We start from the raw sequence: 23,127 nt of genomic DNA, 5'->3' as shown, positions 1-23,127 counted from the left end.
ACAGCCAAGAGTAATCAGAGTATTTGAGTGTTACATTTATGTATGTATGTGTGTGTGTGTGCCAATATTCTTTTTAAATTGTGATTGTTTTAATTATAAGACCACCGTTTCTTCAATTAATAGTATAATAGTGTATTTCTCAAATTCTATTGTGGGGACAGTTGGCCCTCAACTATAATAAGAGCAAAAAGTCCAAGTCGTGTGTGTGTGTGTGTGTGTGTGTGCGTGTGCGTGTGTGTGTGTGTCAGGTGGCTACAGTGGGCGCCTGGTATCCCCAAATGCATCGATGCCAAGACGGAGGCCGACCTCCCCCAGGACGTCCGCTTTGACAACGAGAAGCGCAGCGACTTTGAGGGATCTTTACATTATGCGTGAGTCCATGTGATGTGGTTGTTGTTGTTGTTGTTGTCAGCTTAAAGGTAGGGTAAGTGATTTGCAATTATTCAAATAATTGCAAAATGGGTATATGTTCTGATAGTGCTCGTTACTATAGAGTGTCCTGTCCATATAAAAAGTCTCCATGTCTCTCCAGCTCTTTATAAAACAGAAAATGTATTTTGTAGTTTTTTTTTTTTTTTTGTAGTTTCATTTCCAATTTTATCCAACCAGGACAGAGAACTCAATCAGGATATAGATTAAACAAGTGAAATTGGAAGTGATGACACTAAGAAATGAGCAGACAGAATTTTAACTGGAACACTATACAAATTAAGCTTAAAAATGGGTACTTTCTCCTGATTGGCTGAGATTTTGACACCTACCGAAAAATGTATTTTCTGTTTATTAAAGAGCTGGAGAGACAGGGAGACATCTGTTACTGAACAAACACTCTATAGCAATGATTACTATCAGAATATAGTATTTTAACCTTTTAACAAAATACTTTTTGTTTTAACCAAAAAATATCACTTACCCTACCTTTAAGTACGTATACTTGAAAAATCTTGAAATTGTTAAAGGGAGACTTGGTAACTTTGAGCCTAAATGAATATATATATATATATTTATTTAGATTTTTCCTGCAGAAAGACACATCCCTCTGGCTGTATTTTGGTTTTGTTCCACTGTTTGTATTGACATTCATCTCTTTGCAGGCACTGAACAGTCTGTGGGGGGAGAGGCCGGAGCTCTTAATTGATCCCTTTGAACTAATCAATGAATGCATCAAAGACAGCAATCACTTTGATACCTGTCAGAGAGGGGAGGGGGGAGTGTGTGTACAAACACAGATCTGCGAAGTTACCTAGTATCCCTTTAAGACATTTTTAAAAATTATTTCTCATCTTTTAAACACAAATCTTCTCTTCTGGGGGTCCCTGGCACAAAATATTTTCAGATGGGGGTCCGCGGCCAAATATATATCAATTTGGCGGTCCTTCACTTGAAAAAGTTTGAGAACCATAACCATTTTACCATAACCACCTTTATAGAACATCTCTCTCTCTCGCTCTCGCTCTCGCTCTCGCTCTCGCTCTCTCAGGTTGATAGAGTTGTCATTGAAGAAGTTGACCATCAGGTTTGGGAAATCCTGGGACGATCTGGAAGACTTTAAACGGATCTTCTGGAAAATCAGAAGCCCCATCGCTGGTGAGTCTGCAGAGTTCTGTGTGGAGCACTGGAAGGAGGACTGGTTCTTTAATTAATACATTAATAAAGTATTATTGTCTCCGCTAGGCCGAAAGGCATGGCGAGAGAGAGTATGTTTTGGACCCTGTGCGTCCATCCTTCCGTGTGTGTGTGTGTGTGTGTGTGTGTGTGTGTGTGTGTGTGTGTGTGTGTGTGTGTGTGTGTGTGTGTGTGTGTGTGTGTGTGTGTGTGTGTGTGTGTGTGTGTGTGTGTGTGTGTGTGTGTCCGTCTGTCCGTCATTCTGTCTGTGTACAGCTAATCTCCGGCACCGTTGGCATGATCGCAGCGAAACACTCCCTGGATGCCAGAGCAGAACCTCTGACCCAGATCTTTCACATGGGCCTCTTATAGCGCCACCAGGGGGCGACTTTTTGCAAAACTATTTTTTTGACAGTACTCCTACAGATTTTGTCACGCAAATCGGTACACAGTATCTCTATAGTCATTAAATGAAACTGGTCTTTCATATTTTCCATATTCCATCCTGATTGGCTAAGAATGGCTTCCAAAGTTTGCAGGAGTGCTCCGTTTTGAACAAAATGCCTCAATCATGAACACAGCGTGCAATCTCCGTGACATTTTGCAGGCACATTCCCACTATGCAGAAAAAGAAATGCCACTTGAACTTTTTCAAATCAGCCTCATGGTGGCGCTATAACAGGCCGATTCTTGTTTTTACCTATAACTGCACCGATCTGTGTAAAACTTTGTATGCGCACTCCCTAGAGGCCAAGGAAAAACCTTTGCCCTGTATTTTTCTGCCTTTTATAGCGCCATTTATAGCGCCACCAGGAGGCCGACTTATGTAAAACACATTTTTGGATATTACTTCTTCAGATTGTATCCAAATTTCGCGCAAATCGGTACACATGATCTCTATAGTCATGTGATCAAGACGGATCAGTTTGATTTCTCATATTTCATCCTGATTGGCGCATTCCAAACATTGCTGGCCCACACTAACCTACCTGACCTGGCGGAAGACCTGTACTCCGAGGAGCACTTTTTCTAGTTATCGTTATGTTTCAGAGTTCTGTATGGAGCACTGGAAGGAGGACTGGTTCTTTGGGTACCAGTGTCTGAACGGTTCAAACCCCAGGATGATCCGGAGGATCCAGAGGATCCCCGACAACTTCCCGGTCACAGCAGACATGGTGCAGCGCTCCCTGCCCCCCCGCACCGACCTGACCAAGGAGCTCAACGTAGGTTTAACATTAAAGGAGAATTCCGGACAAATTAAGTGTTATCTTTCATGTCTCGTTACTCACCTAGCGACGTAAAAAGTGGCGTTCTTTTTTTCCATATATTCCCCTGTCGTCATTTTTTAAACACCCTCCGTTGTTATAATGGGAGCGAGTGGGTTAGTGAAGTTCGTCTATTATAACCGACGCAATGTTATTTTTTTCTCTACTACGATTCATTGTAGAGTCTCATGATAGTCAAACATGCGCTGAAAATTCCTGCGAGCCTGCCGTTAATGGCGAACGATTTAACACTGGTTGCTTGTTTCCAGAATCTGGCAACACGAGTTGCCAGGTTCTGGAAAGAAACAAGCATCCAGTGTTAAATCGTTCGCCATTAACGGCAGGCTCGCAGGAATTTTCAGCGCATGTTTGACTATCATGAGACTCTACAATGAATCGTAGTAGAGAAAAAAATAACATTGCGTCGGTTATAATAGACGAACTTCACTAACCCACTCGCTCCCATTATAACAACGGAGGGTGTTTAAAAAATGACGACAGGGGAATATATGGAAAAAAAGAACGCCACTTTTTACGTCGCTAGGTGAGTAACGAGACATGAAAGATAACACTTAATTTGTCCGGAATTCTCCTTTAACGTGCAACACAACGCTTCAATCCGTACACAGTCACAACCACTGTGTTACTACATGAACATTAAAGCAACTACGCCAGGGGTGATGCAACTTTGATGATGGAGAGGGTCACTATATTTCCACACTCACTCCAGAGGGCCACATTGCATATACTGTCAGAGGGCAGACACCTCTTATCTTCATATTTTAACTTTTTTCGTAAATTACTTCGCCATTCTATGTCACACAAAAGTAGCAAAAATAGCCGATCTACAAGCTCCAAACGCGTCGCAGTGCGACGCGTTTTGAGCTTGTAGATCGGCTATTCTTTAATTGGAATCCAGATATTTTTTTTAAATCCTGAAAATTAACACTTTGATTTAATTTCAAATACATTTAGTTATACTCATGTTAACGTTATTCATTTAAATACAAATACATTGGACATAAAAAAGTAGGGGAAAAAAGTAGAAATAGAATGTTAATACTAGTCATTAAGCTACTATAATATAGACTGAAGTAATTAAAGCGGGTCATGTTTGCATGTTTGGAATTATACTTTTCAAATCGTACAGTAAAATCGCTCGTTTTCGCTGGCAAGGGGACAATAGACGATGTTTTAACTCTGGCAGTCAATGAGTTAACCAATTTTGTGATCTTTTAGATCAGATATTTTCAAAACAAAATCGAAAAAACTATGAAACATTTCAATATCATGATATCTTGTATGTGGGTCCCTGGCACAAAATATTTCTCAATAGATATATATATACATTCTGGGGTCCTCCGTCATATGACAATGTTTCAGAACCACTGGACTATATGCTATATCTTCCTATAAGTTCTCTGCCGCCCCCTGTCTTCTCAGGCAGGTAACATCTACCTGGTGGACTTCGCCATCATGGATGGAATTACAGCCAACGTGATCAGAGGGAAACCTCAACACATCACAGCTCCTCTCTGTCTGCTGTACCTGAACCCTGACCAAGACCTGATCCCTATCGCTATACAGGTACTGACCAGTGGTGGAAAGTAACTGAGTACATAATACTCAAGTAGTGTACTCAAGTACAATTTTGAGGTATCTTTTACTTTACTGGAGTATTTCCAATGTTCAGTACCTATACCTCTACTCCACTACATCTCAGAGGCAAATAGTGTACTTTTACTCCACTACAATTATTTGAAAACTTTAGTTACTAGTTACTTTGCAGATATAAATGATTGCGTTCTAAAACGCACGTTAACCACTTCAGCCCTATTTAATACATAGGCTATTTGAAAATAGCAGATCTACAAGCTCACAACGTGTCGCATCGCGACATTTTTGTACTACTTTTGGTACTTTAAGTACATTTTGATACCAATACTTTAGTACTTTTACTCAAGTAAATTTTGAATTCCAGACTCTCACTTGTAACAGAGTACTTCTACATTGCAGTATTGATACTTCTACGTAAGTAAAACATTTGAGTACTTTTTACACCACTGGTTATGAGTCACTAACTCCTCCCATGTTTCCTTATTAGGACATACAGGTTGTGAGTCACTAACTCCTCCCATTGTTTCCTTTCACCGCAGCTCGGCCAGACGCCGGGCCTGGCCACGCCCATCTTCCTACCATGTGACCCTCCTCTGGCCTGGCTATTGGCCAAGATGTGGGTCCGTCACGCCGAGTTCCAGGTGTTCCAGGTGTTGTCCCACCTCCTCAGAACACACCTGGTGGTGGAGGTGTTCTGTGTGTCAACTCTGAGACAGCTACCAGCTGTTCACCCTGTGTATAAGGTACTACACACCTAACAAACACCCTGTCTATAAGGTACACACATACTACTACACACCTAACAAACACCCTGTCTATGAGGTACACACATATACTACACACCTAACAAACACCCTGTCTATGAGGTACACAACCTTCACTACACACTGAGATAGCTACCAGCTGTTCACCCTGTTTATAAGGTACACACCTAACAAACACTCTGTCTATAAGGTACACAACCTTCACTACACACTGAGACAGCTACCAGCTGATCACCCTGTGTATAAGGTACTACACACCTAACAAACACCCTGTCTATAAGGTACACAACCACTACACACCTAATATACGCGTTGTGAGCTTGTAGATCAGCTATTTTCGGCAAAGAGATGTGGTGTAAAGGGGAAAAAGGAGAGCAGCATTTTCAGTGGCGGATACTTGCCGCCTGGTACACTCAAGCGCACACACACACACACACACACACAACACACACACACACACACACACACACTAAACCATGTGTTTCCTCTTGTCTTGCTGTAGCTGCTGGCTCCTCATCTGCGGTACACGCTGGAGATCAACTGCAGGGGGCGCACTCAGCTCATCTCCAGTGACGGCATCTTCAAGAGGGTCAGTGCATGTTAATGGAACATTTTGTTTACCAGGCTCTGGTTCCACAGATAGAAAGCCCATTCATTCAGCCCATAGAGATTTCCAAAAAATATTAATTTTAATTATTTTAAGCCTGGAGCCAAACCATCCAGGCTCCTGGTGAACCATGACCATAAAACATTACATTTATGACAGTATTAATGTCTGCTACGGATTGCAACATTAACCCATTAATACCTGGAACGCATCTGTGTCACTTTAGACGTCTTTGGCTATTCAAAAATAGCAGATATACAAGCTCATAGCGCGGCACCGAGTGCCGCGCTATGAACTTGTAGATCTGCTATTTTTGAAAAATCGTGAAAAAATAATGTTTAGATTTTTTTCCAAAAACTGTTAGGATTTAGATTTTTTTTAAGAATCGCCTCAGGTCTTAAAGGGTTAAGACATTTCTATGTAAACTGTGTGTGTGTGTGTGTGTGTGTGTGTGTGTGTGTGTGTGTGTGTGTGTGTGTGTGTGTGTGTGTGTGTGTGTGTGTGTGTGTGTGTGTGCGCGCGTGTGTGTGCATGTGTGTGTGTGTGTGTGTGTGTGTGCATGTGTGTGTGTGTGTGTGCAGGTGGTATCGACAGGTGGGGAGGGTCTGATGCAGTTGTCTCAGAGAGAGTACAGGGTCCTAAAGTACACCTCTTTACAGCCCAGACACGACTTCCATGACAGAGGAGTGGAACAGCTGCCCAAATACTTCTATAGAGAACACAGCCTGATGCTGTGGGACGCCATCTACAGGTACACCACTGAACTGCTACCGAGCACCGCTGTAAAGGGTAACCGGAAGGCTCGCCCCAAAACACACTCACCCCCTGAGGTTAACCCTTTAAGACCGGGGGACGCATCTGTGTAACCACTTTATCCATATTTTATACTTTTGGCTATTCAAAAATAGCAGATATACAAGCTCATAGCGCGGCACCGAGTGCCGCGCTATGAGCTTGTAGATCTGCTATTTTTTTTTAAATCGTGTTTTTTTTGTTGCAAATCTTTGAATATATATCTATAAAGCAATTGTTTTTTACTCAAATCTTTGCTTCTGGGGGTCCCTGGAATTTTTTTTTTTTAGATGGGGGTCCGCAGCCAAATACATATCGTTGTGGGGCTCCTTGACACTGACATTAATATTATAGCAACATAAGTGTTTCAGAAAACTGTTTTAAACTGATTTAGAAGACATTTGTAGAATCCCCAGAAGCAATAACATTTTAGCTAGAAATGCTCGCTTTAAATATATATATATTCAAAGATTTGCACAACATTTTTCACGATTTTTCAAAAATAGCAGATCTACAAGCTCGTATAGCTTGTATATCTGCTATTTTTGAATAGCCCAACGAAATCTAAAAATGACACACAGATGCGTTCTCAGGGTATAGAGAGTTAAGGTTAGGGATAAGGTTAGGTAGACATAGTTTTACTGAGGTTATTAGGTTAGGTTTAGACACAGTTTTACTGAGGTTAAGGTTAGGAATACCTGGTGGCGACCGTTCCGAGGTCGCCGGATTTGACCCGGGGCGAGTGTGTTTTGGGGCGAGCGTTCTTGTATTCCTGGAAAGTACATTTACTGAAGTGCTGTACTTAACCACTTAAAGGGATAGTTCACCTCCAAAATGACTTTTTTTCTATGGATTAGTCATCCCATGGGGACTTGAATTCATGGAGATTGTTTAGTTTTTGTCGCATTCCTAAGCGAATAATGTCATGATAATGAAGATGCTAACTCCGGTAGGAGACTCAAAGTTCACACGTTGAGTCTCGTACCGGAGCTGGCATCTTTCCGCCGGTTATATATTATATTATTATTATTATATATATATATAATACTATTATTATTAGAAAACGTTAATTACAAGCTACTTTGTAGATTTTGATTATTGCAAAATAAGCATTAACCAATTAAGCGCCATTGTATACTTTGTCTATTCTAAAATAACTTATCTACAAAGGTTTGACACATTTTTAATACATGAATACAATATAGAGTGAAGGTCTGGTCTACTGTGTTCCTGTGTGTGTGTGTGTGTGTGTGTGTGTGTGTGTGTGTGTGTGTGTGTGTGTGTGTGTGTGTGTGTGTGTGTGTGTGTGTGTGTCAGTTTTGTGTCAGGCATAGTGGAGGTCTACTATGAGACAGACAGCGAGGTGGTTGAGGACCCAGAGCTGCAGGCCTGGATCACAGACGTCACAAAGGAAGGATTCTCTGACATCCCCCAGTTTGGTAAGGAGACAGGCTCTATGCACAGCAGCCATCTTGGAAAGAAACTGGGCCTCTTCCTTACTTCCTTCACAGGTGTTACCAATGATACTAATGAAGGCTCTGTTCCATTCTGCTCAAACAGAGTCAGGGTGTTGACTCACTGGAAACACTCTGCTACACCAGTGGGTCTCAAAGTGTGGTCCAGGGACCCTCATGGGTCTTTGAGGGGGTTCCATATGGACCCTTACAGGTCTGTAACTCTGAGAGGGTACAAATGGAACCAAATGGACCCTTATGGGTCTGTAACTCTCAGGGTTAGGGGTTGACCCCTGTTGACTTATAGGGTTTAAGCGATTAAACCCTGTTCCTTAAAACAACTGTATCAGCAACAAATGTTATATTTGTATTTTATTTTTTGTTTCATTGTGATTGACAGTACAATGAATGAATAAATAGACGATCTACAAGCTCACACGGTGTTGCATCGCAATGCAGTGTGAGCTTGTAGATCTGCTATTTAAAAAAAAATCTTGAAAAACAACTTTGAATATTTATGACACATTTTAACAACACAAATCTTATGTGGGGCCCCGGGCGCTAAACATTTATAGATGGGGGTCCATGGCCGAATAAATGTTAATTTGGGGGTCCAAAGATGGCGGGTGAAAATGTTTCATGTCTAAGCAATAAGATAAACATAATGGAAAGCTCACCTGTCTGTCTGTCTGTCTGTCTGTCTGTCTGTCTGTCTGTCTGTCTGTCTGTCTGTCTGTCTGTCTCTGTCTGTCTCTGTCTGTCTGTCTGTCTGTCTGTCTGTCTGTCTGTCTGTCTGTCTGTCTGTCTCAGGTCTGTCCAGTGAACTTCGCAGCAGACAGGAATTGTCCACTCTGTTGGCTGTGGTCATTTTCTCTAGCACTGCACAGCATGCTGCTACCAACAATGGACAGGTGACTCTCTCTCTCTCTCTCTCTCTCTCTCTCTCTCTCTCTCTCTCTCTCTCTCTCTCTCTCTCTCTCTCTCTCTCTCACGCACAATGCATAATGAGTAGTTTTACTTTTTGATGTCTTAAGTATATTTTGAACCTAATACTTGTATTCAAGTCAACCTTTGAATGCAGGAGTTAAACTTGTAAACAAAGTATTTCTACTTTTACATTTTTACTTTTCAGCATCATCTTCATATAATTGGTCCCCACTATAATACTCATTACACAGGCCTCCCCTGAGACACACTATAATACTCATTACACACTATAATACTCATTACACACTATAATACTCACTATAATACTCATTACACACTATAATACTCATTACACACTATAGTACTCACTATAATACTCATTACATACTATAATACTCATTACACACTATAATACTCATTACACACTATAATACTCACTATAATACTCATTACACACTATAATACTCATTACACACTATAGTACTCACTATAATACTCATTACATACTATAATACTCATTACACACTATAATACTCATTACACAGGCCTCCCCTGAGACACACTATAATACTCATTACACACTATAATACTCATTACACACTATAATACTCACTATAATACTCATTACACACTATAATACTCATTACACACTATAATACTCACTATAATACTCATTACACACTATAATACTCATTACACACTATAATACTCACTATAATACTCATTACACACTATAATACTCATTACACACTATAATACTCACTATAATACTCATTACACACTATAATACTCATTACACACTATAATACTCACTATAATACTCATTACACACTATAATACTCATTACACACTATAATACTCATTACACACTATAATACTCACTATAATACTCATTACACACTATAATACTCATCTACAAGCTCAATGAGCTTGTAGATCTGATATTTTCTGAAAACCGTGGAAATGTTTGCAAAATCTTTGAATATGTATATTTTTTGTAACTTAAATCTTTGCTCTTCTCGGGGTCTTAAAGGGCTAAATAACAGACGTTTGTACTTTGTTCCTCCACAGTTTGACTGGTGTGCCTGGGTCCCCAACACCCCCTGCACCATGAGACACCCCCCGCCCGGCGACAAGGACGCCGTTACCATGGAGATGATCATGGACACCCTGCCCGACGTCAGCCAGTCCTGTCTGCAGATGGCCATCACCTGGCACCTGGGCAGAGTACAGCCCGACGCTGTGAGTATATCTACTCTGTAGCTAAGTATATCTACTCTGTATTTAAGTACATCACCTGACACCTGGGGAGAGTACAACCAGATACTGTGAGTATATCTACTCTGTATTTAACCCATTGAGACCTGAAGCCGATTCTACATGTCTCCTAAATCTCAACAGTTTTCTGAAAAACGTATGTTTCTATATCAGTGATGCTCAATCTTTTTCATGTCAAGGACCCCCAAAATTACATGTATTTGGCCGCAGACCCCAATCAAAATATTTTGTTCCAGGGACCCCCAGAAGCAAAGATTTGAGTTAAAAATGTTCGCTTTAAAAATATATTATGTTCAAAGATTTGCACACATTTTCATGATTTTTCAAAAATAGCAGATATACAAGCTCGTAGCGCGGCACTCGGTGCCGCGCTATGAGCTTGTATATCTGCTATTTTTGAATAGCCTAAAGTGTAAAATAATGCTTTTTAGCTCAAATCAAAAAATGACACAGTTCCAGGTATTAAAGGGTTAAGTACATCACCTGACACCTGGGGAGAGTACAACCAGATGCTGTGAGTACATACAGGATGCAGGATAAACAGGTTAAATTGGAAGCGATGAAGCAGAGACAAAGGAGCAGACACAATTGGAAAATCCGTCCATCCATCTTCAACCGCTTATCCGGAGTCGGGTCGCGGGGGCAACAGCTCTAACAGAGAGCTCCAGACTTTCCTCTCCTGAGCAACATTATCCACTTCCTCCTGGGGGATCCTGAGGCGTTCCCAGGCCAGGTGTGGAGATGTAATCCCCCCCCATCTGGTCCTTGGTCTGCCCCGGGGGGTCTCCTCCTCCCAGTGGGACGTGCAGCGAGCACCTCCCTAGGGAGACGCTCGGGAGGCATCCGTACTAGATGCCCCGAGCCACCTCTGCTGGCTCCTTTCCAAGCGAAGGAGCAGCGACTCTACTCCGAGTCTCTCTCGGGTGACCGGACTTCTCACCCTATCTCTAAGGGAGATGCCGGCTACCCGTGTGAGAAAACCAATTTTGCCCGCTTGTATCCGCAACCTTATTCTTTGGGTCATGACCCACACTTCATGACCATAGGTGAGAGTAGGAACGAAGATTGCTCGGTAGACCGAGAGCTTTGCCTTCTGCCTCAGCTCTCTTGTTGTCACCACAGTGCGGGACAGCGACTGCCATACCGCTCCTGCTGCTCCCATTCTCCGGCTGATCTCCTGCTCCGTCCTCCCCTCACTCGTGAACAAGACCCCGAGATACTTAAACTCCTTCACCAACATTGGAAATGGAACACTATAAAAGTGAAGCTCATAAATGGGTTCTCTCTCCTGATTGGGTGAAATTGGCAACCCACCTGAAAATGTATTTTCATTTTATTAAAGAGCTGGAGAGACACTCTATAGCAATGACTACACGATACATAGTGTCAACATAAATATACAATATACAGCAACTTGTTAACAAAATACCTTGTGTTTTAACCAAAACATATCACATATACATTACCTTTAAGATGGAGAACATGGTAAAATGCTAGTTCATTTAAAGTTTAAATGAACTAGCATTTTACCATGTTCTCCATCTCTTCTGTGGAAGAGCAGTGCTTCACATTGTGTCCTGTGTTTATGTGTTACCTCTAGGAGACACAGAGCAGTGCTTCATATTGTGTCCTGTGTTTTTAGGTTCCTCTAGGTCAGTACACAGAGCAGTACTTCACAGAGCAGAGGTCTCAGGACGTTATCCAGAGGTTCAGGGCGGACCTGAAGGACATCGAGGAGCAGATCGTTCAGCAGAACACCGGAGAACAACTCAAATATAACTTCCTGCTGCCCAGCTGCGTCGAGAACAGCATCACCATATAAACCCCTCCCCCATCTCCACGTAAACCCCTCCCCCAGCTCCAGCTGTATACACGCTATTCCTGGCCACGCCCCCCCCTACTTCCGCTCCAGTATGCTATGTCTGTGACTTCCTGTAGCAGCCAGTCTGATAGATAGACACAGACGGGAACTACACATTTCACGGCCACTTTTGAGACAGCGCCGCTACTCGAGGTCCGTGAGAACTATGAACTGCAGCTGCCAATGCATTCCCTATGAGAGGAATATGAGAGTTAGCCTACTTTTAAAAGTATCCTACATTAACTGGAGACGATATTGATTTAAATAAAAGTATGTTTCCAAATGTATGGAGTGTCTTTGTCAACATATCATCTTGTTTTCTTAATGTGTTTGACATTTAATTTGCCACTTGAATGGATTACCCATAATGATAACACAGCAGACAGACAAGTAGTCGCATTTCAGTGACATCACTGTCTTTACGAGCGCCGAGCGTCCACTCTGACGTGGGGAATTCCCATCCCAATCCCGACTGACTTTGTTCATATTTCTATATTTTGAACATCTCATAGGCTTATATTAATTTTCTACCCACCACGGAGTTCCGACGGTACATGAAAAATTAAAACGTGTGGGTTTACCGTTGCCTGAATGTAAGTTGGGGAAATAACCCAACTAAATAGAGGAGTGACATATTCAACTACTTAGTGAATACTAGTATTAATATACAAATAGCCTTGCAAGATGCTGTTTGGATAATTGTCCAAACGCTATTTTTTCACCCTCGTTTACTTCCTGTTTACATTTAGTGTAATTCCGGGTTTCACCGAATGCGCCCTGTCACTACCCGTCACTACCGCCCATTGGGAACTTCCGACAGAATCGGCCACAGACGGCATTAAAACACTTCTTTATTGAAAGATATGGATTATTACATTAAACTACTACCGCGTAGAGCCCGTTAACATTTGGGGCTTGGGGGTAAGCACCTTTATTTTCAATTTGTACACGTTTGGAGTATCTGCGGGGCATAGTGCAGACAGTCCATGTCTCCATGGGGCGTGAACCCTACAACTCTCGTAGATTGAAAACGTCAGAATCATAAATACGTCTACATTACATTACAGTCATTTAGCAGACGCTTTTATCCAAAGCGACTTACAATAAGTGTATTCAACATAGGTAGGGAACGAAAACTACTAGTCACCAGAAGTCTTTAGTGCATTTTCTGCAAAAACAAGCAACCAAGAGTATACCTAGCGCTAAGGTAAAAGTGCAATATATCAGCTACCTATTTCCTTAAACAGATGAGACAAAATAGCTAAATCAAATGAGCATGAGCTAAAACAAATAAGTGTATCGACTAAACAAGATCCAATAAACAATCCAATAAACAAATGCGAGGGTTGTATACTACAGCTAGCTCTAGCAGTGATTCTCAACCATTTAAATTTCAAGGACCCCCAGTTTGACATGCATTAGGGCTACGGACCCCATTTAATGGTATTTCTATCTCTTGGACCCCATTTATATTGTAAAATCTATGTTAATTTAACTCTGAGAGTGTACAAAATTTGTACATTCGTACGGAGGGAATGTACATTCCGTCTGTTCACATGCCGTGTTCAATAGCATTTTACAATGAATACATAATCATGTCTACAACCCATTCCAGATGACAGAATCCATGGTTAACGTGACATATGTATATCAGTCATGTGTTCATATGCTGTGTTCATTTAATTAACTCTTTATCATGTATTCATTTAATCCTAATCCATGCAATAAAAAGCATATCATTATATTGCACCATATCAATATCGATTCATATGTAATGTTCATTTAATTGTTCATTCCTAACCTGTTTATTTCTTCAAAACAATGAATACATTGGTTGTAATCAAAACTCAAGTTAACTTTAGTTTGGTCATCATGTAAACACTGTAGGCTACTGAGAAAATCCCAAAGGAAGATAAAAATGGGCTTCACTATGACAAATGTGTGTTTCAAAGCATTACATTCATTCAAAGCATTATTATTGGGAACGTTGCCTTAATCATCGTCTCAATAACACAATATACATATTAGTACAAGGTTTGAAACCCCCAGCAGTTAAACAAGGCATGGACAAGTCAATGAAAAGTGTGTATAAAATGTTTGTTGAAATACATATTCCCGATGACGAGACCCTCAAAGCCTTGGTTCACAAAGGTCCTGGAACATGTCTGGAAGAGAGAAAACAAGCCATATGCTGGCCCGAATACAAGAAGACTCACTCCAAAACCAACTCACCCCAACTCAAAAAGGAAAACTCACCCCGGAGCTAGGAACACTCACCCCGGGGGTGGGTAAACTCACCCCAGGACCTGAGAAAACTCACTCCGGAACACTCACCCCGGGGGTAGGAAAACTCACCCCGGGGGTAGGAAAACTCACCCCAGAAAAACTCAATGGTGTAAAGTACAGTGAGTTTTTGTTTTGTGGGTGGGTTTAACTTTTCCCCTCTACACCAAGTCTGTATGTTTAAAAAAAGGCACATCTACCGGCTTGTGAGCTTTCCTTTTTCACAGAATGCTTTCATAATGAGACATGTTTAATCCATACTGGATTAAATTCTTTCTTTGAAGGTATAGAATTACCAAATTATGTCGTTCAATGATATTTTTGTGTTTAAAATATTGTCATCGTCCATGTAGACAGGAGGCAAGATTATATTGATTTCAGCAGAAAAGCCCAAAACTTGTAGAAACACTGCTCTAAATATCAGGTTTACACATAAGCTACAAGTTGCTGTTCACCATAACACAACACAAGAGGTCAAATGTAGGAATAGATCAGTTTATTTGACAAAAGAGGCAGTGTAAAACAACAACAGGTCAGAACACAGTTACTACGACATAACTGCATAGAAAGAAATGGCCAAAAGTGCCTATCTGAGCTGTTAAAATAATAGAGGAAAAAAAGCTTGTCAAAAATAGTAAAAAGGTTGCAGTGTGCTACTGTCCTTCAGACTATTCTTCAGGTGTCGGGTCGACCTGGCGGGGCGTGACAGGAATCACAGAGTTGAGGTGGGATAACTTCCTCAGCAACTGGCTGATGGAAATCGTCTGGTTTTCATAGTCCTTCCATAACTGGAACAGGTTGCGCTGTGTCTTCTTCGTCGTTCGTCGTTGATAGCGTCGTAGCTGATTCGCTGAGAGAAGATGCAGCTCGATCCTGATCCAATCAGCTTGAGCGTACAACAATGCCACAAGCGTGTACAATGGCAGATGTGCTCGTCCTCCTGCTGCTTTATTGAGTTTATTGCGCCAGCCTTCTACGTCATTGTTGGTTCTGATGGCGCGGTTGTAGACACACCAGCTGGTTGGCTTTGAGTATTGCTGGCAGCCATTTATCCAGGTGTTTCGGATGTAGTCAACAATAGGTTTTAGCTCTTCTTTAAACTCTTCTGTGCCAGATGATGCGAGCCGATTGAAAGCTCCTTCGATCTCATCAACGGGCAGATATGGTAGAGCAAAGAGTTTCTTGATGAACCTGTTGACATCTGGTTTGGTTTTATATGCCACTATCAAGCCTTTTAGCTGGACTGCACGCATCACAGCTTGGGCCCAATGGAAAGAACAGCCGTGCATCGTGGCATTTGGAAACACTTTGGCAGCAGCTTCCCATATGGCTGGTTCGAAATCTGTCACCATGTCCATCTCCACATTGTCCATGTGTGGAGCAATGTTCTTGATGGCCTTGAACACAGCAACGTAGTCACGCTTCCTCCTCCTTGACATTAGCACAAATACCAGAGGGACTTGCTTGACAACCATGTAAAAACTAAAGTTCTCAAACAATGCATGTGTGCAATGCAATGTTCTATAATGTTATCATTTATACCAGCAAAGTAGTATGTAACTAAATATCCTAGGTAAAAATAGGGAAAAGTGTTTAATGCATGTTTTACAATAGTGAAATGTATATCTAATAGTAACTAAAGTTCAATAATGCTTACAATAGTGAAATGTATATCTAATAGTAACTAAAGTTCAATAATGCTTACCAAAAGCTTTTCTCACAAATGTGTTCACACAGAAAACAAAACATTATACCTGTGTTTTACCTTCACTGGAGTTTTTCTTCATTTTTCTTTGTTAAGTTAGTATTTGTTTGCATTATAAACACATTGATTATAAACACATTGGAATGTTCACTTTTCTGATGAAATCTACCTTGTATTTAAAGCACTTTAATTAGCTAAATGTAATTGAACAACATAATTTGACATTGGAATGTTCACTTTTCTGATGAAATCTACCTTGTATTTAAAGCACTTTAATTAGCTAAATATAATTGAACAACATAATTTGGTAATTCTATACCTTCAAAGAAAGAATTTTTCTTTTTTCTTTTTTTTAAAACCATTTTTCACCATCACATTATGAAAGCATTCTGTGAAAATGGAAAGCTCACAAAGTTAAAAACCATTGGGGTGAGTTTTCCACAAAGTTAAAAACCATTGGGGTGAGTTTTCCGGAGTGAGTTCTCTCAGGTCCTGGGGTGAGTTTTCCTACCCCCGAAAATCTTGGGGGTGAGTTTTCCTACCCTGTGGGGTGAGTTTTCCGGAGTGAGTTTTCCTAGCAATGGGGTGAGTTGGTTTTGGAGTGAGTCTTCTTGATACCGCTGGCCCCAGTGCTGTAATTGTACCAACACTGCCCCCTAGTGTTAGGCTATTTAAGCCCTCACTCAGACACAGAGAGGGAAGCAGGGTGTGAAGCTGCCATTGCGTCACTGTTGTCTGTTGGAATGTTTGCCTTGATTCCGGCACAATCTGTGAGTAGATGTTGTACTTTTGTTGTGTTTTTATGTTGTGTTTCTTGTCATGATGTGGTTTTGTGGTTTAATTGAGGTTTGTGGGGATATATTTGATGATGGTAAAAGTCTGTTTGGTTCATTGACACACCCTGGTATGATTAGCACACCTGTGCCCAGTGAGGGCTTAATCTGTATCAATTGATTGGGTCATTGTGACCCCTTTGATCTAATTTGTCATGAGAAATGTCATGTTAGTTCATAGTCATTCATTTTCTGTACGTTTCTGTTTATTTACAGTTTCACAATATAAGGTTTCCATACGGAATCTGAAGCTTTGTCTCAGTGTTTCTTTGCATGGAATACCACTGTTTAACCCATTAAGACGCATCTGTGTCATTTTAGATTTCTTTGGCTATTCAAAAATAGCAGATCTACAATACAAGCTCATAGCGCGGCACCGAATGCCGCGCTATGAGCTTTTAGATCGGCATTTTTGATGAAAAAAAAAACGTGAAAATGTGTGCATATCTTTAAATATATATATATACATTTTAACTCAAATATTTGCATCTGGAGGTCTCTGGAACCTCCAGATGCAACCCCGCGGGGTTGTCCTTGACATGAAAAAGTTTTAGCACCTCTGATATTATAGCAACATAGGTTTTTTTCTCTGAAGAACTTGACTAATTTAGAAGACATTTGTAGAATCCCCCAGAGGCAAAGATTTGAGTTACAAAAGTACGCTTTAAAATATATGTATTCAAAGATTTACAAAAATTCTCACTATAAAATAGCAGATGTGTACTTTTTTTTACTATGAAAATCTTCCAGGCTAGTTGATTGTATGCTCTGTTAATGTTCATGTCCTCATGCGACGGCTTTGTCTTTACAATTTACAATTTAGCAGACGCTCTTAATCCTCATCAGACAGTAAGCCAGGACAACACAAGATAATACATCAAATGCATAGGAATAGTAATCTAATAATAAAGTAATACATAAGTAAACCAATAATCTAATATTAACTAATACTTACGTAAACCAAGAACCTATCATCAGCCTGTACATTGAAACTATACACACTATAGACCATATTCACGAGGCGGCCATTTTGGAATTTAACATTGAAAGTGCCACCCTGTTGCATCTGTATCTGCACTTGCTGGAATATAAACAAAAAAGTGACTATTATAAAGCCCTGAGGGAGGCCTTATAAAAGGATAGGGTTTAAGTCGTTAAATTATTTCATGAGGAAGGGTTACGTATTATTTAATTAATAGAAACAAATACACAGTATTTCTAAGTAGGATCTTTATTAAACCTCAAGTGATGTTTAATATGCCAGCACAGTGGAAAAGAAACCTTACAACAGTTTCAAAACACAGCCGCGTTGAACAAGATATCATTGTTGTTGTATTTTCACTGTTTAACTAATACGTTATGGATGTCAGCTCTTAGTGAGAGAGAGTGCAGTTTAGGATAGTTATGGATGTCAGCTCTTAGTGAGAGAGAGTGCAGTGTAGGATAGTTATGGATGTCAGCTCTTAGTGAGAGAGGGTAGTGTAGGATAGTTAGTTTAGCTGGTTGGGAAGCTGTGGTGCATTGGTAAGAATCAGTGGTGTAAAGTAACTAAGTACATTTACTCAAGGTTACATTTTGAGGTACTTTTACTTTACTGGAGTATTTCCAATTTAATACTTTTACTTCTACTCCACTACATCTCAGAGGAAAATATTGTACTTTTACTCCACTATAATTATTTGAAAGCTTTAGTTACTACTTTGCAGATATAAATTACTATATTATAAAACATACATTAACTACTTAGGCCCTATTTTATACATAGGCCATTTGATAATAGCCGATCTACAAGCTCACAACGCAATCTTGTGAGCTTGATTGATTGATGTAGTTTATTTAGTAAGACATGAGAATAGTACATGACAGTACATAACAGTACATGGAAGTACAAATTCACAATACAAGGTCTACTAAACTGGAACTCTCATTAAGCACGCAGCTTGTTTAAGATGAGAACCCCATGCACACAAATCATGATGACATATAAGAGGCAGACAGATATACACACTACTATACAGAATGTCATACAATCAGCTTTCAGGTTACTGGTATGAAGAGAGAAAAAAATATATATATATACAAAAGAGGAAAATGAAGGAGGGTGGGGGGTAGGTTAAGACTTAGACAGGGGCCATTTTCGAATTGCAGCCTCCTGAAGGTGTATCTTTAGGGCAGTTTTGAAAGTGAGTAGGGTTTTACACTCCTTTACTCCTTTTGGTAGGGCATTCCACATTTTTGATGAATAGCATGAGAACGAGTTCATTCCCTTAGTTGAGCCAAATCTGGGTTGAACATGATTTGTGGAGCTGCCTCTGGTGTTATGATCATGCACTTATCAGGGTCCCCACACATTTTTAGCAATGAATTTCCAAAAATTTTCCAAAACTTTTCCAGAATATTTAGCCCAATTTCCAGGCCTATAAAACAATCATTCAGCGCAATAATGTGTCTCTTACTCCTATGTACAATGCCCAAAGATAGGCAGTGTAGCAAAAATAAAGCATAGAATATAAAATAGTACAATTTCATTCAACATTTCGTGCAAAATTAGGGCATAGTGACCCTGCGAGCGAAAATAGGAGGGGTGGACGACGTCGTTGCACGGTTCGTTGTTGCTCGCGGTAGGTCAGGACGGTCTCATAAAAAAAAATATTTTAATGAGATTTCATCGCCCGCTCGCTTCGCGTCACGTCGCATCACGTCGCATCGCTGGCAGTGCGGATGGGGTGTTACAAAGCCCGTTCGGCGAAAAACTACTATATTTTGTGTAATGTTATACATGTTTCTGAAAATGTTTTGTATTAAAAAAATCAATAGCCAAAAACAATGCATAGCCAAATATTTTTCCAGGACCCTTGATAAATTCCAGGACCTTTGATCAATTCCAAACCTTTTCCAGTACTGGATTTTTTTAATTTTAATTTCAAAATATTTCCAGGAATTTCATGACCGTGGGGAACCTGACTTATTAACATTTTGGAAGTATTTTGACAAATACAGGGGGATCCCAATGTTGTTGTGTATCTTGAAGACCAGGCCCATAGCAAGTTGCTGTACTCGGTCCTCAACCCTAAGCCATCCAATCCTAGCAAAATGAGCAGGGGTTAGATGGGTTTTGTGATTGAGGCCAAGAAGTAGCCTTACAAGTTTGTTTTGGGATGTTTGGAGCCTTGTTTTTAAGGCCTTGGAGGTGTTGTGATACCATGAAGTGCATGCATAATCATAATGACCTTGAATGAGGGCCCCTGCAAGAATCTTCAGAGTATTCTTACTGACTAGACGATCAATCCTCCACAAATAGCGTGTTGTTTGGTTGACATTTTTTATCACTTTTTCAGCGTTTTTGTTACCAGAGAGGTTTGCCTCCAAAGATGGAGCCCAGGTAGGTAATTTCATCCTTTCTTTTGATGACATCATCACCCACTTTGATCGTGAAACTCTCTGCCTTGCTAAGGTTAGGACTGGACCCAAAGAGGATGGATTCAGTTTTACCCAGGTGTAATGAAAGTTTGTTGTCAGATAGCCAGATGCAGATCTTGTAGATCTTGTTGAGTTCGGAGCTGAGTTCTCAACCTGCAGCCTGTCCCCGTCCGAGACTAGCAGGGCCGAGTCATCTGCGAACAGGAACAGTTGGCAGTCGCAGGCTGATGACATATCATTCACATATATCAGGAACAGTAAAGGTCCTAGTATACTTCCTTGTGGGACACCACAAGTCACAGGGAGGGGGGGACTGGGTGCCGTTTACTTCCACCACTTGCTCCCTCCCTTCCAGGTAGTATCTCATCCAGTTCACTGACGTATCATCAAAACCTATTGCTTTGAGCTTTTTGATCATAATTGGGTGATTAACGGTGTCAAAGGCCTTCTGGAGGTCCAGCATGACCATGCCGCAATATTTGCCCTTGTCGACATCTTGTTTGATAGAGTCGTTCAAATAGAGAAGGCATGTGTCAGTGGAGTGGTTTGTTCTGAAACCAGATTGGAATTTGTAGATTAGATTTTTCTCGGCAAGATACTTATCGACCTGTTCATAGACTATTTTTTCCATGACTTTCGAGATGGAGCTAAGAATAGAAATAGGGCGGTAGTTGCCCGGGTCTAATTTGTTTCCTTTTTTGTACAGAGGGGTCACCCTTGCTTTTTTTTAAATCGTTAGGGACCCGTCCCTGTATGATGGAGAGGTTTATTATGTGGGTAATGATTGGAGCAATGGAGGCGGCTGAGTCTTTTAGAAATTTTGTGTTGATGAAGAGCACTCAATTTTTTAAACACCTCTTCTGTTTTCACAGGGGAGAGTTTAAAATCATCTTTGGGTACACCCTGTTTTTCGTAAAATGAGTCAACATACTCTTCACCATAGCACCCAGAGTGAGGGGGTAGTTTTTCAACCAAATCTGAGGTTATGGTCGTGAAGAATATGTTGAGGATTTTACTCACTTCATGTTTGGATGTGATGAGAGTGTCATTCACCTTGAGGCTTATGTTTGTAAACCTGGTTTTCAATTTCTTGCTGCAGCCTAGTAGGTTGTTGAATAGCTTCCAAAGCTCTCGTGGTTTGCTTTGATTTTCCTCAATTGAGGAAGATTTTTTCTGCTAATAGGAGCATGCCATTAACCTTGTTTCTTAGCTTGTTTTTTTCTTTTTCAAGTTTAGCTACGTGGGATTCGAGACCCTTGTTAAAACATTTGGCGAGTTTGATCCTACTTTTATGAAACTCAGAACACTTTTTGTTTCTGACTTTCATGGCAGTAAGGATGTCCGAATTCATCCATGGTACCGAGCGGGTTTTGACCCTGATGGTTTTCATGGGAGCCACACTGTCCAAAATTTGAATGAATTTGGTTTTGAAACCAAGCCAAGATTCGTCTACCTGTGTGCTGTTTAGTACGTCGGACCAGTCCAGTTCCTCTAGCCTGTGATCTAAGTCCTCACTCTTATAGTTTTTGAGGTCTCTGATCGTGACTGATTTGTGGAAACCGGTCTTAGGTTTACGTTTCTTTCTGGTGCAGAAGATCATGTTATGATCAGATATGCCACAGGTAGAAACACCACTATTGAGGATTTTGTCCTTGTCCGTTGTTAGAATGAGATCTATGGTAGTTTGAGTGGAAACACACAGCCTTGTGGGCTGAGTGATCAGCTGGTGGAATGAGTGCCGATGACAAAACCCCTTGAATGACTTATACACTGACGCTTCCTTACGGAGCATGTCTGTTTTAAAGTCACCAAGAAGTATCGTCTCCGCATATTCCACCTTAGCTAAACACTTCTCAAGTCGTTCATAGAAATCAGTCTGGTTAGGAGGTCTGTATATGGTACCGACTAGCACAGGTTTGGCATGTTTAAAAATGATCTCGACCCACAGCTTCAATGGCTGCATCCTTCAGGTCTTCGCGAAGGATGCAGTCATTGTCATTATGTACATACATGCATACACCACCCCCATTTCTCCCATTAATGCTCTTTTCATTTCTGAAGAGTTTGTAGTTTTCAATCTCAGAGTCCTTTATCGTATGATCAAGTTTAGTTTCAGAGAAAGTTAAAATGTCAAGCTTGTCTCCTACAAGGGAATTCACATTGAGGTGGATCATGTGCAAGCCTACACCGAACGATTTGATCATTTGATCAATGGAGAGATGTTTGTCCACTGATAGATCAAGTTGAGGAGCAGTATCGGGGGGGGGGAAGCATCTGTTCCGTCGTAGGCAACCAGGTAGATCTGCTATTTTCAAACATTTTAGTACCTTTACTTTTGGTACCAAGTACATTTTGATACCAATACTTTTGTACTTTTACCCAAGTAAATTTTGAATTCCGGACTTCACTTGTAACAGAGTACTTCTACATTGCGGTATTGATATTTTTACTTAAGTAAAACATTTGAGTACTTTTTCCACCACTGGTATGAATGCAGAGAGGCTTCTTCTTCTCTTTGAGGGTGTTTATTATAAAACTGGTTTACAGAAAACTGTTCAAAAACAGTCCCATGTTGCAAATAATAAAACAATAAAGTATATTCGATGATAGTCCAAAACACACAAAAATAAGGAATAACATGTCAAGCAGAAAATAACTCCTCACTCATCGAATGAGGCAAACATACCGAGCTGACAAACTACAGCCTCACTAATTA

The 23,127-nt window shown here is 40.6% G+C and overlaps 1 protein-coding gene across 2 annotated transcripts in view; it reads left to right on the top strand.

Annotated features, from left to right (window-relative positions):
• Positions 1–12,437, top strand: part of alox12 (arachidonate 12-lipoxygenase) — a 31,303-nt gene extending 18,866 nt beyond the window's left edge. For both annotated transcript variants that reach the window (XM_080449428.1, XM_080449429.1), the window contains exons 5-15: positions 249–371; positions 1,481–1,587; positions 2,656–2,828; positions 4,314–4,457; positions 5,027–5,230; positions 5,754–5,840; positions 6,440–6,609; positions 7,968–8,089; positions 8,915–9,015; positions 10,103–10,273; positions 11,952–12,437. In XM_080449428.1, the coding sequence (XP_080305554.1) occupies positions 249–371; positions 1,481–1,587; positions 2,656–2,828; positions 4,314–4,457; positions 5,027–5,230; positions 5,754–5,840; positions 6,440–6,609; positions 7,968–8,089; positions 8,915–9,015; positions 10,103–10,273; positions 11,952–12,131 (1,582 nt within the window). In that variant the 3' untranslated portion in view covers positions 12,132–12,437. The remainder of the gene's footprint in view (positions 1–248; positions 372–1,480; positions 1,588–2,655; positions 2,829–4,313; positions 4,458–5,026; positions 5,231–5,753; positions 5,841–6,439; positions 6,610–7,967; positions 8,090–8,914; positions 9,016–10,102; positions 10,274–11,951) is intronic.
• The last annotated feature ends 10,690 nt before the right edge of the window (positions 12,438–23,127 follow it).

This window comes from Gymnoscopelus braueri (assembly GCF_963280865.1).
Source record: "Gymnoscopelus braueri genome assembly, chromosome: 14".
Taxonomy (NCBI): Eukaryota; Metazoa; Chordata; class Actinopteri; order Myctophiformes; family Myctophidae; genus Gymnoscopelus; species Gymnoscopelus braueri.
Note: the sequence above shows the minus strand (reverse complement) of the source record. Positions and strands in the feature narration are given on the sequence as shown.